Genomic DNA, 12,279 nt, shown 5'->3' with positions numbered 1-12,279 from the left:
GTTGTGGAAAAAGAATAGGTTAGACAAGGGCGGCTCGCGATCGGTCCCCGCCTTGGTACCTTCAGATATATCGTTGACAAATATGTGCCGCTCCAATGCAAACTTGCGGCACAGCAGAAAGGGGTCTCTACGTAATCCTACCAAGAACGAGGCACAAGTGATCGCGTATATCGCGTCTGCGGAGCAGCGTTGCCGCGCTTCGACACTTACCTTTCTCTTCAGACATTACTATAATTTTCCGCATTATTTCGTTGTAGTGGTATAGATCAGCATGAAGCGTGCGATAATCCTGGGTGTGGGGTTCACTCTGTTGGGATTTTTGTTACCTCCAGTGATCTCGCTGGAGGTGGAGTATCCAGCATGCGTTGTAAGTATGCTCCTCTCCAGAGACTGAATCCTAGAGTGTAAGTTCGTCAATATTTTGGTGATGATATTGGCGTGTCGACGCGAGATCCGTCGCTGACTTGATTGAAGACAAATTGCACACAAGCAGTGCTCGAGTGCGATCCTACGAATGCAATATGCATATGCACAGCATCGCCACTTCTGAAACAAGGAATCATTGCCTGCGTCAAGGACAACTGCACTGTGAAGCAAGGCTTTTGTACGTTGCCCGGTTCGACTATTGCTCAGGCATAACCCCAGACATCGCTGACTTACGAAGCTGCTGCGGGTGCGATATCTTTGATGTGCCATGTACCAGTTCGAAGTCGCTCTGAGGCTATAACCGCCACCACTGCTACATCTGGGGTCCTTTCATTCATCGCAACTTCAATGCGTACGTCTGTAGCATTGTCTCAGGGTAGTTTCGGATTGGACGATGCAAGTGCTATCGTCGCCGAACTAGCGGGCATCTCGTTCACAGTCGTTGTTTTCTACCAAAGCTTAATTGGCCTCGGAAAAGACACATATACTGTTGATCCAGAAGATATATACCCCTTTCTGAAAGTAGGTAACTGCGCTGTCATTCTGGGCGAAACCGTGTAAAAGAAGCTAACATCTTCGGGTCAGCTCACATACTATGGACAAGGCATATATTTCTGGTGCTCGGGCTTCACGAAACTTTGCTTCCTGTTCTTCTTCCTCCGAATCTTTCCTTCGCAAAGGACAAGAATGTTTTGCTTCATTGGTATCGTAGCCAGTGTTTTGTACACATTGGCTTATTCCATCGCAGCATGGCTTCAATGCAAACCCATATCTGGTGAGCGCTCCAATATCTGAGAAGGTGTAGCATAGTGGAGCAAGGTCACTAATTTCGCAGCCTCGTGGGAAGCATGGGACGGAGAACACGGAGAACCCGACTATTGCATCAACCTGAACACTTTCTGGTACGCGGCATCGGGAGTCAACATCGCACTCGACCTTGTCATCGCCGCAATCCCCATTCCGGAGCTTGTCACGTTGAATCTTAGCTGGAGGAAGAAGGGGTCTCTCATCGCCATATTCGGTGTTGGTTTCATGTATGTCATTCCCACTACGTTCCTTCCCAGATGGCCTTTGATACATTTGACTGACACGAACCCCCCAACAGAACAATCATGGTCTCTTGTGTCCGTCTCCCCACCCTGCACACCTACGGCAACACATACAACCCCCTCTGGAACCACTCCTGGGGCAATCTAGTCAGCACCGTGGAGCTAAACGTGGGCGTAATATGTATATGCTTGCCCTCTTTTCGACGGTTCTTCCAGCGCTTTATCCCTAAACTATGCGGCGGAACCTCAACTCCAGACTCAAACTACCGGCATTACGATGACGACCACACGCCGAGAAAAAGGAGAATCCATCGCGACTCGGATCTATTCAACACTGTAACTAAGGCGGGGGATACACGAGTTGTAACGGTCCAAGAGGATGACGACGATGAAATCGAGCTGATGGAGTTGGGGAAAGGGACGGGGAGAACAGCGAGTATTGAGGGGAGTACAGAGAGTCAGCAAGATATGTATGAAGGGCCTGAGCAGCAGCATCAGGGCTGATTATCTGGTATCAGCCATTTTTTTACCCTCTTCATGAATGCATCTCAGATCTACAAAAAATACCAATTTCGGAGTATACCCAATGTTTAGAAATACACACTTTTAGTACCTCAAGATTCCGACTACTGTTCCAGTTCATGATTTACGTCACCCATGTTTACCATGTCAGATGCACTAGAACTTGAGTATTAAATTATAGATGTTTCTATAAAGTTGTTGCATAGACTCTGCCATATGTAGTCACGAAACTGCAAGCTCAAGACCATCCTACACAGTACTTTACAAATAGGTATGACTACAAAACAGCGTGGCCAACCTAAGCCTATACTACTGCCTGCCCTCTTTGCAAATCCAAATTTTCTTGTCCAACAGCACATGCCAACATAGTATATTATTTGGCTGGTTCAATCAGAGTAAATTCTTGACACGATGCAAGGTACATACACATATGAAAATATGGTCCAGGCGACTCGACCTCCTGTTTCTGCAAAAAAAAAACCCTGTAATTCGACTAATCAACAAGCAGACTACCTCATACTCACACTTCATCTACCCACCATTGCACAACTCCTCAAACGTGCCCAGGAACCCCAGCACCCCAACCCTCACTATCCAAGATCTTCTTCCTCCTTCCCCCTTCATAGCCCGTCTAGCATATCATATACACAATGAAACCTAGCTAGCTCCCTCACCATACACACACACGCACACATATACACACCACCACCTAGATACCGTGCTAAAAATCCACCACACCTCCCTTCCTCCCTCCCTCAGCACGCAAACACCTACTACCCGACCAAACCACAATCCGCAGAATACAAGGCTCTATCTACTCACTTCCGCGACAAACGAGCACGAGCATGATCAAAAACATCCCTTCTCTCTCCGCGCCCGCAGCTTCGAAAAGCAAGGCACAGACTTATTGATGGACACGGCTTATTGTGCGGTGTGGGTTGGTGAGTTGGGATGTAGTGAGTTGGGATGTAGCGAGATAGGATGGGAGGGGATACATGTATATAGGTAAGCAAACACTAGTATATCATGTATTCCCCCTCTATCCCCAGCATGCCGGTCCACAAACCCCCGAAACCACCGCACATCTAGCCCAACAGACTCAGCCTCTCAAACGCCCTAACAACAGGCGCCTCCCTCCTCCTCCCCACCTCCTGCACACTATCCCAAAGCGTCGCATCCCCACCCCTCGGCCTCAACTCTCCATCCCCCTCACCTCCTCCCGCAGCATCCACCCCCTCAGTCGGCGTAGCAGAAAGCGGCGTATACATCTCCGCGACCGCCTTCCGACACCCCTCCAGCACCTCACCAACCGCCGTCTCCACCGCCGCAGCCCGCTCGCGCATACCCCTCTTAACCAGCCCCTCGACCAGCCTCTGCATCTCGTCCTGCATGCCGTTTATGCGCTCGATGAGGCGCTCGATGGAATTCGTGAGGTACTCCTCCTCGTACACCGTGCCCTTCTTACCGCGGGCGCGTTTGCGCTCCTCGCGGCGTTTGTTCTTGCTCGTGCGGCGCGTGGTGGCTGTATTAACCGTGCCAGTCGCGTTAGTGTAGCGCGTCATGAACGTCCCACCGGAGGTAGTGTCCGTGGGGGCGAGGGAGATGTTATCGGGGATATTCACGCCCGCGGCGTCGTCGAGACCCTCGTAAAACGCCATGGGGTCTTCGGCTTTCTTTGTGCGCAGGTCGCGGAGCCGGGGCACTTGGGCGAGGAGCTGGGATTTCATGTCGGCGAGGAACTCGGTCATGTCTGCGCTGCGCTCGATGAGGCCGGGGTCGATGACCGAGGTGATGAGGTCGGGGTGCCGGCGGAGAGTCACGATGCGGGTCGCTTCGGCGAAGTAGCTGCCTCTGCAGAGGAGGCGGGCGGCGGTTGGGAGGTCGGAGAGGTAGTCTAGGGTGATGGTTGAGGCGGGGAGGAAGTCTTTTGATTCTATCAGGCCTTCGGCTAGGGAGGACGCGATCGAAGTGATTTCCTCTGTAGATACACCGGCGAGAGTGGCGGAGGATAGCGCTTCTTGCCAGAGATTGGCTGAGCGGTAGCATGGCCAGGCTGAGGCGTGGTCGTTGAGGTATTCGTAGGCTAGCGCCGCCTCTTTGTGCTTGTTGCTATTGCTTAGGTAGTCTGCATAGAGACGCATGATCTCTTTCAGATGAGTTGCATCGTACTGGTACATGCTCAAGGCCTCAGGGTACAGAGCGTGTTTCTGGACGTAGTCTTGAACTTCGTCAAACGCCTGCAGATCTTTGAGGTGTATGAGAGCCTTTGCGCGTCGGCTAAGCTGGTCATCGATCTTGAACTGGCGACGAAGCTGTGGCAAGTCCTGGAGAGACTGGAGATGGGGGAGATATTCGCGAGGATCCTATGCGCAAGATCAGCTCGAGTAAGACGGGCGATACTTGATTCTCGTACCTTTTGTGACTGTTGCGCAATAAGTAGGGCAAGGTCTAGATTGTACAATCCTAGCGCAGTGTCATATAGTTGGTTGACGTCCGCAAGAAAGCAGATGTGCTCGGCAGCTTTCTCCGTGAGCGGATCATGAGAAGCTCAATAACAGTCAGTACTGTTCGAAAAATGATGGGGCTTCAAGTACGCACATTGTAACCTTCCAATCATGTCAAGACCGGCCTCCAAAGCTGGTGGCACCTTGCAAACGTGAGATGTGATGATGTTTTGCAAGTGATTTTCCTTGTACTGAGATTGCTCAAGTACCGCCAGGAAAGCGTCGCAGATAGAGTTGACTTTGGTATCGATCTGTTGCTGTGATAGCCTAGACTTAGTAACCAGGTCTTTCGCCTTGAGTGTTTCCTTGTACATCGTTTCTGACACGTCCTCGTTGCTAGGATTGTTAATCATCATCCGGGTGGAAAGAGGTTGTCTGCTTACCGAAGCTGCGAGAGAAGCAGATCAATATGCTCTATCCGCTTGATTTGTGTCAAGATTTTCTCAACGTTGGCCATGAAACGATCAGGATCATGGTCATGAATGATGTTCATGTCTACACGCTGGTTTCGGCACGCGAGGAACGCCTCATCGTATCGTTCGGCCTCGATACTGCGTCGGATGGCGGCCAGTACAAGTGCTCGTGGATAAATGGTTTCCAAATTTCCTCTTGGCATCTGGAGTACCACCGAGTAAGTTGTCGGCATCACGGTGACGAGCTTGGCACCTCGCTCGATGCTTCTACAACGTTCATCTTTCTGCGGTTCATCTGCGGGTACTTCGAGTTCTGGGTCATGTTAGCGCCCTGGGCTATACATGTTTTTTGGAGTGGGGGTACTTACCACCTGCGCTGGTGAGATGCACGAACTTGATTAAATGCTGCGATGTCGTGAATATGAGATGAGCCGGTGTGACTAGGTATGATGTGCAGTTCCTGACAAGAATCCGGTCGTTTGCGAACAAAACACCGCTCTTGGTCAAGCCGAAAGCCAGCGTCTACTACGATTAGCGAACGTTATCAAAATAGAATTTGGCATGTGTACCTGTTCATCGAGAACAATGACTCTGACTTCAGGAGCAAATGAGGGGAACTTGTGAACAAGATAAGTCTCAGGAGGTAGATCGCTCGACGCCCCACTCGTGCTAATTTGATGCAACGCGCCGTTCGCAAATTGTGTGTAGAGATTCTCGAAATCCGTACTGAACGTCAGCGAGGATATACTTTCTGCCTCAACTATAGGTCCTTGCGGGAGCAACTCCTCTCCTTCACTCCTCCAAAGGCAGCTTTCATCCTCGTCCCAGCTGTCTGTGAGAACGTAGATCTGCTCATCCCCAACAAAATTGACATGCCGTGGGGAGTGGTTTTGAACTGCGTCGCTTCGCCAGAGAAGAGCGGGTTTAGGCAGAGGTCGTTTGTGCATGTCGAGAGCATACACGGCAAGGTCTTTATCTGAGAGGACTGCAAGTCGAGTTCCTGATGAGGACAGCCCAACGTCAATGGGCTTCTGCTCGAGCGCAAGAGTGTGCAGTGACATGGGGGGTGGAACGTTTGCTATTCTCAGCGGCGTGAGTTTCAAAGCCACTGGAAATAGTCAGTACCGATTAAGATCGGATCAAGCTCAAGATCTTACATCCATCAATCGACGCAATCATCCCGAAATCATTCGGTGGTGCGACTGAACCCGCTGCTGTCGCTGAGAGATACTCAAGTATTTGAAGTGCGCCTGAGACATGCGTTAGCAAGATCAGCTAAGACTCAGTGTTTGCATACCTGGAGTTGACAGAGCTATCGCTAGCGGTCGCTCTGAATGCCATGTGCATACGACTGTCTGTGCAGCGGTCTCCGGGAAGGCCAGCTCCTGTTTCAGATAGTAATGGTAGTTGCTCATAGTCCATAGCTGCACTCTGTTTGAGTACGACACGGCCAGAACGTTGGAATCGCTGTTCCACTTGAGCGTGAGAGGTGCGACCAGTGCGTCAAGTTCTTCTGTGGTAAATCGCAAGTCGAATTGGCCGTGACGAAGCCCATTTCGTTCAAAGAAGACCACCTCGAGTTTATCGCTAGCACGCTTGATAGAAGCGATCAGATTACCAGATGGTCTCCAGCTAAGAGCTCCTTCAAGACCGTCCACTGGTTCGCTGACGCTATCTAGTTGCCCTTCTCTTGAATAGACTCGGATCATACGGCGTTGCTCTTGCTCAACTTTGCTCACTGCAAAATATGCTCCGTCGCCTCGCCAGCTGATAGTCACAGAGCGGTCGTCGAATGGACTCAGGATTCCTTCGTCAACTGTCTCTGGAACGGTAGGGTCTTGCAGTGCTCTTGCTCTCTTTCCCTTGAACTGCGTCTCCTTCTTCCCCCATCCCACAGAGACATGACTCGAAACGTTGACATCTTCTGGTGTGAGTGTAACGCTTGCGATATTCTCGATTTCGCGGCTCATCAATAGGAGTGTGTCGGCTTGTGTTGTGATGGCGAGGAGTTCCTCGTCTGGCGACCAGGCTGCAGCCGAAATCCCAGCATCGACTGATCCAACAATCTCAACTAGCTCTTCGTTCGGGTCCTCTTTGATTAGAATGATGTCTCCTCCGGCCAAAATCAGACATGATGTCGCCGTATCCGCAAAATGGTGAAGGCTCAATACCGAGTCATGGGTAAGCGATGGTAGTGGACACGGCGCATCCCACGCAGCAATGCTTTCAAGTCGATCTTCAGCGCCGTTGCGAGTGTAATGTAGTCGTTTGAGTTCGATGGCTGCACGTGATTCGGAAGGTCCAAACGCGCAAATGAGCGCATTCGATGTGGCGTCCCAAGCTGTGGCAGTGAGGGGTAACGGATTTTCCCCAGAGAATCGCAGCAGCGACCTCGCCACAATTTTAAGATTCCGCATGGTAGCGATTTGTGAGGTTTATTCGTGGGGCGAGCCAGTCATGTTGGTGACAGTCATTTTGGGAATTTTTGTTCGGTTACAGCTTCTGTCTTGGCATGACCGAATCATCGATGAGTAAGTGAAGGCGACCAGCAAAGCAAACGACACATGATGCGTCGAGGCTATTTCGCTGCAGTAACGGACATTAGCTACTTTGTTGTTCCTGGGTTTGTTTAGTGGGGTGTATAGTGGTGTTGTTGCAATTGTGGTGTGTCAGCAGCACTGCATCGCGTGCAACTCTTTGGCATGCAGCTGTGAAGACGGATAATGAAATTGGTGTCTAGTGCCCCGCCTATTCTACAAGTGCCATGCCCTTCTGATGTCCCAGAACCGCGCGCATATCTCGTCCCAATGCATCTAGGCCTTGTTCTTCTTTGTCTGCCAGACTGTAGCACCACAACTGTCAGATATCTGTACAATAGACATGGGGTCAAATTAGGGATCTCACCAGCAAGGAGGAAGGGCAGAGAGAATCCGGTAGCTGTCTCGATTAGCCAGAGTGCTGCCAAGTTCCCTCGCTGCAAGCTTACCCATGAAGCCCCAGTACTTGAACGCAAAGCCCCTCTTCAGAGGATCAAAGGGCAAGTTGCTGCGCGGGCCCTCGGGGTAGTGGTAGGGGCTGGAGAACTGCGCGCGGGTCGACTGGAAGCCGCGGCGGGCGACGAGCGAGGGGGCCGAGGCGGCGCGGAAGGTGGCGCGGGCGAGCATCTTGGAGAGTCAGCGGGGAGCGCAATTGACGAGGTGCGGGCGTGTACTTTGGCTGTGTGGTGAGAGTGGAGATTGTCGAGGGCGTCGATGGGGTGATGTCTTTGGAGATGATGCAGCTTAGCTCAAATGCTTGGCGGGCGGGTTGGTGTGGCTCGTGCCTTTGACGATCCCAGAACATTTTCTACCGATGGTCGGTCGCGCGTTCTTTCTCTGGCACGCCGCGTCAACGACACTAACCGTCGCGTGCACATCCGACCACGCACAAGCATACCCGCCATGGACGACGACCTGTTCGACGTCTTCGAGGGCGGACCGGGCTCCGCAACACAAGTCCCGCCTAAGAAGAGCAAGAAGCGCCAAGCGAACGGCGACGTGAAATCGCCCGCGCCCGTCGAAGATGCGCCCATGTCGGATGCGCTCTCGGAAGCGCCCGAGCCAGCAAACGACGACGATGACGAGGACGAGGACGAGAACGGCACACCACAGGTTCCCAAGCGGCAAAAGCGCGACGCCGAGCCCGAACCCATTGTGACGGACGACTTCGAGACGGAGCAGTCGCGCGAGATTGCCGCCGCCGCCGGGCTGCAGGCCCAGACACAGCAGGAGGGACAGGCCGTGGTGCTCTCCCACCAGGTCCGCCACCAGGTCGCCCTCCCGCCCAACTACGACTATGTCCCCATATCCGAGCACAAGCCGCCGCAGGAGCCTGCGCGCACTTGGCCCTTCACCCTCGATCCCTTCCAGCAGGTCTCCATCGCCTCGATCCAGCGCAACGAGAGTGTCCTGGTCTCGGCGCATACGTCAGCCGGAAAGACGGTCGTGGCCGAGTACGCCATTGCGCAGTGCTTGAAGAACAACCAGCGAGTCATCTACACCAGTCCCATCAAGGCGCTGAGTAACCAGAAGTACCGCGAGTTCATGGCCGAGTTTGGCGACGTGGGTCTCATGACGGGTGATGTCACCATCAACCCGACTGCGACATGTCTGGTCATGACCACCGAGGTATGTGCTGTGCTGTGCCTGTCCTGTCCAATTGCTGGTCTAACATGCTCAGATTCTGCGTTCCATGCTGTACAGAGGCTCCGAGATCATGCGCGAGGTGGCCTGGGTCGTCTTCGACGAGGTCCACTACCTACGAGACAAGTCGCGTGGTGTCGTCTGGGAAGAGACCATCATCCTCCTGCCAGACAAGGTCCGCTATGTCTTTCTCTCGGCCACCATCCCCAACGCCATGCAGTTCGCCGAGTGGATCACCAAGACACATAGCCAGCCCTGCCACGTCGTATACACCGATTTCCGTCCGACCCCACTTCAACACTACTTCTTCCCGCAAGGCGCAGATGGTATTCACTTGGTCGTCGATGAGAAGGGCGTGTTCCGAGAAGAGAACTTCCAAAAGGCAATGTCATCCATCGCAGACAAGGCAGGCACCGAGGCCTCGGACTTCACGGCCAAGCGCAAGGGCAGAGGCAAAGACAAGAAGACCAACAAGGGCGGGAACAAAGACGGCTCGGATATCTACAAGATCGTCAAGATGATCATGATCAAGAGCTACAACCCCGTCATCGTCTTCAGCTTCAGCAAGAGGGAATGCGAAAACTACGCGCTCGCCATGAGCCAGCTCGCCTTCAACGACGAGTCCGAAAAGGCCATGGTGTCCAAGGTCTTCAGCAGTGCCATCGAAATGCTGTCAGAAGAGGACCGCGCGCTTCCCCAGATCCAACACATCCTGCCACTTCTGCGAAGAGGTATCGGCGTCCATCACTCCGGACTCCTGCCTATCCTGAAGGAAACCATTGAGATTTTGTTCCAGGAAGGCCTGATCAAGGTCTTGTTCGCGACAGAGACTTTCTCCATCGGATTGAACATGCCGGCTAAGACCGTGGTCTTCACCAGCGTCCGCAAATTCGACGGTGTATCCCAACGATGGGTCACTCCCTCAGAGTTCATTCAAATGTCTGGACGAGCTGGTCGTCGTGGTCTCGATGACCGTGGTATTGTCATCATGATGATTAACGAGCAGATGGAGCCTGCTGTAGCAAAGGAAATCGTACGCGGACAGCAAGACAACCTAAACTCTGCTTTCCATCTTGGATACAACATGGTTCTAAACCTGATGCGAGTGGAGGGCATTTCTCCCGAGTTCATGCTGGAGAGGTGTTTCTTCCAGTTCCAAAATACCGCTGGTGTCTCTAATCTTGAGAAACGTAAGTCGATCGATTTCTTGAAAACGAATACTATTGACAACTGTGACAGAATTGCAAGAATTGGAGCACGAGAAGGCGAGCACAAACATCACAGACGAAGCGACCGTCAAAGACTACTACAACCTGCGACAACAACTAGACACCCACACAAAAGACATGCGCGATGTCATCATGCACCCCAACTACTGCTTACAGTTCCTGCAGTCTGGCCGCCTAGTCAAAATCAAGTTCAAGGACCACCACTTTGGATGGGGCGCCGTCGTAGCATTCGTTCCTCGAAGAGCCAACAAGGGCGAGATCCTGCCACCTCAGCAATCCTACGTCGTCGATGTTCTCCTCAAAGTATCAAGCGACACGAAATTCGCACCGCAGGCAAACGAGGGCCTGCCGCCTGGTGTGCGACCACCCGCGCCCGGCGATAAGGGCAAGGTCGAGGTCGTGCCTGTGCTCTTGAGCTGCATCGAGTCGATTGGCCATCTGCGCATCTTCCTCCCTCAGGAGCTTAAATCCACAGAGCAGAAGAACGGCGTGCGCAAAGCACTGGACGAAGTCGAGAAGCGCTTCCCAGACGGTATCGCCATTTTGGATCCGATCGAGAACATGCAGATCGTAGATGACAGCTTCAAGCGTTTACTCCGGGTAAGCCGAAAAACCCCATCCTATGCCTTTTCTTCATGTCAATGCTAACAGGTGTCCGCGTGTAGAAAATCGAAGTCCTCGAATCCCGTCTCCTCTCCAACCCCCTCCACAACTCCCCCAGACTACCAGAACTCTACAGCCAATACGCCACCAAAATGGCCATCGGCGACAAAGTAAAAGCCATCAAAAAGCAAATCGCAGACGCCCTATCCATAATCCAACTCGACGAGCTCAAGAGCCGAAAGCGCGTCCTCCGCCGCCTAGGCTTCATCGACGACGCCGACGTAGTCCAGCTCAAAGCCCGCGTCGCATGCGAAATCAGCACCGGCGACGAGCTGGTCCTTAGCGAACTGCTGTTCAACCGCTTCTTCAACGAGCTCACACCCGAGCAGTGCGCCGCTTGCCTCAGCTGCTTCATCTTCGAGGAGAAATCCGCTGATGTGCCCGCCCTGAAGGAAGAACTCGCAAAGCCTTACCGCGAGATCCAACAGCAGGCGCGCGTTATCCTGAAGATCTCCCAGGAGAGCAAGCTCGCTGTCGATGAGGAGGCGTATCTCAAGTCGTTCAAGTACGAGCTTATGGATGTTGTGTATGCGTGGTCCAAGGGCGCGAGTTTCGCACAGATATGGTATGTCCCCTCCCCCTTCTGCATTATTCTCGAATGCATTGTGCCCGTCTATCACCCGTCGCTAACTCGCTCGTCCAGCAAAATGACAGACGTCTACGAGGGCAGCTTGATCCGCCTCTTCCGCCGCCTGGAGGAACTGCTGCGCCAAATCGCCCAGGCTGCAAAGGTCATGGGCAGCGAGGAACTGGAGCAGAAGTTTACCGCTGCGCTGGATCTTGTGCGCCGCGATTTGGTGGCTGCGCAGTCACTGTATCTCTGATCTGGTCGCATCATCCTGAAGAAAAATCAGAAGACGGGTCAGAAGCTGTGTGTATATATCTGTAATGGGATGACGCGGGGAGATGTTGGGTTGGTCTTTGCGTCGTTTGCTAAGGTAAGGTAAAGTAAGGTAAAGGGGTTACTTGCATGCATGCTTGGCGTTTTGATTGTTTCTATCTATATGCGTCGAGGTCTTACGATTGCGGAGGGGACTTGCGCGTGCCTATTCACGTGGACTGGAGGCTCGACGTAGTGGCGTGACGTCGATGGGGGGAGGAGTGGTCCTGGATTACCTACCTGGAATTATTGACTAGATTTGATACCGCCGACTGATGCGGTAAAATGATCCCTCTACCCCCCTCACAACATGCCTGTCTCGAAGTGTGTATGCATTGGTGTGAAAATATGACCCGCTTCATGTTGTTATCACATCCTTATCTAAGGCCTGTCCGTTTGCTCTTGGAACGTA

At 52.7% G+C, this 12,279-nt stretch overlaps 4 protein-coding genes across 4 annotated transcripts; 2 read left to right on the top strand and 2 right to left on the bottom strand.

Moving 5' to 3' along the window:
- Nucleotides 1-271: 271 nt before the first annotated feature.
- On the top strand, nt 272-1,979 carry P153DRAFT_398683 (uncharacterized protein; the record flags this gene model as incomplete). The annotated part of the gene is made up of 6 exons (XM_033671665.1): nt 272-367; nt 475-604; nt 665-948; nt 1,012-1,201; nt 1,262-1,460; nt 1,532-1,979. The coding sequence occupies 6 exons, from the start codon at nt 272-274 to the stop codon at nt 1,977-1,979; spliced, it is 1,347 nt and encodes a 448-aa protein (XP_033521727.1).
- Nucleotides 1,980-3,082: 1,103 nt separating this feature from the next.
- Nucleotides 3,083-7,348, bottom strand: P153DRAFT_433126 (elongator complex protein 1; the record flags this gene model as incomplete). The annotated part of the gene is made up of 8 exons (XM_033673008.1): nt 6,212-7,348; nt 6,072-6,164; nt 5,484-6,022; nt 5,283-5,436; nt 4,885-5,227; nt 4,596-4,837; nt 4,411-4,544; nt 3,083-4,360 (listed from the first exon to the last, which is right to left on the bottom strand). The coding sequence occupies exons 1-8, from the start codon at nt 7,329-7,331 to the stop codon at nt 3,083-3,085; spliced, it is 3,903 nt and encodes a 1,300-aa protein (XP_033521726.1). The 5' UTR covers nt 7,332-7,348.
- Nucleotides 7,349-7,727: 379 nt separating this feature from the next.
- On the bottom strand, nt 7,728-8,078 carry P153DRAFT_295517 (uncharacterized protein; the record flags this gene model as incomplete). Its single annotated transcript, XM_033664035.1, has 3 exons — nt 7,728-7,756; nt 7,819-7,851; nt 7,901-8,078. 3 exons carry the CDS (start codon nt 8,076-8,078, stop codon nt 7,728-7,730), a joined length of 240 nt encoding a protein of 79 aa, XP_033521725.1.
- A 198-nt stretch (nt 8,079-8,276) lies between these two features.
- P153DRAFT_368646 (ATP-dependent RNA helicase DOB1) lies at nt 8,277-12,170 on the top strand. The gene is made up of 5 exons (XM_033668563.1): nt 8,277-9,080; nt 9,133-10,285; nt 10,335-10,924; nt 10,990-11,552; nt 11,631-12,170. The coding sequence occupies exons 1-5, from the start codon at nt 8,355-8,357 to the stop codon at nt 11,809-11,811; spliced, it is 3,213 nt and encodes a 1,070-aa protein (XP_033521724.1). The 5' UTR covers nt 8,277-8,354; the 3' UTR covers nt 11,812-12,170.
- Nucleotides 12,171-12,279: the final 109 nt, after the last annotated feature.

This window comes from Dothidotthia symphoricarpi (assembly GCF_010015815.1).
Source record: "Dothidotthia symphoricarpi CBS 119687 unplaced genomic scaffold P153scaffold_15, whole genome shotgun sequence".
NCBI classification, from domain to species: Eukaryota; Fungi; Ascomycota; class Dothideomycetes; order Pleosporales; family Dothidotthiaceae; genus Dothidotthia; species Dothidotthia symphoricarpi.
The sequence above is the reverse complement of the archived record's forward strand: the minus strand, read 5'-3'. Positions and strand labels throughout refer to the sequence as shown.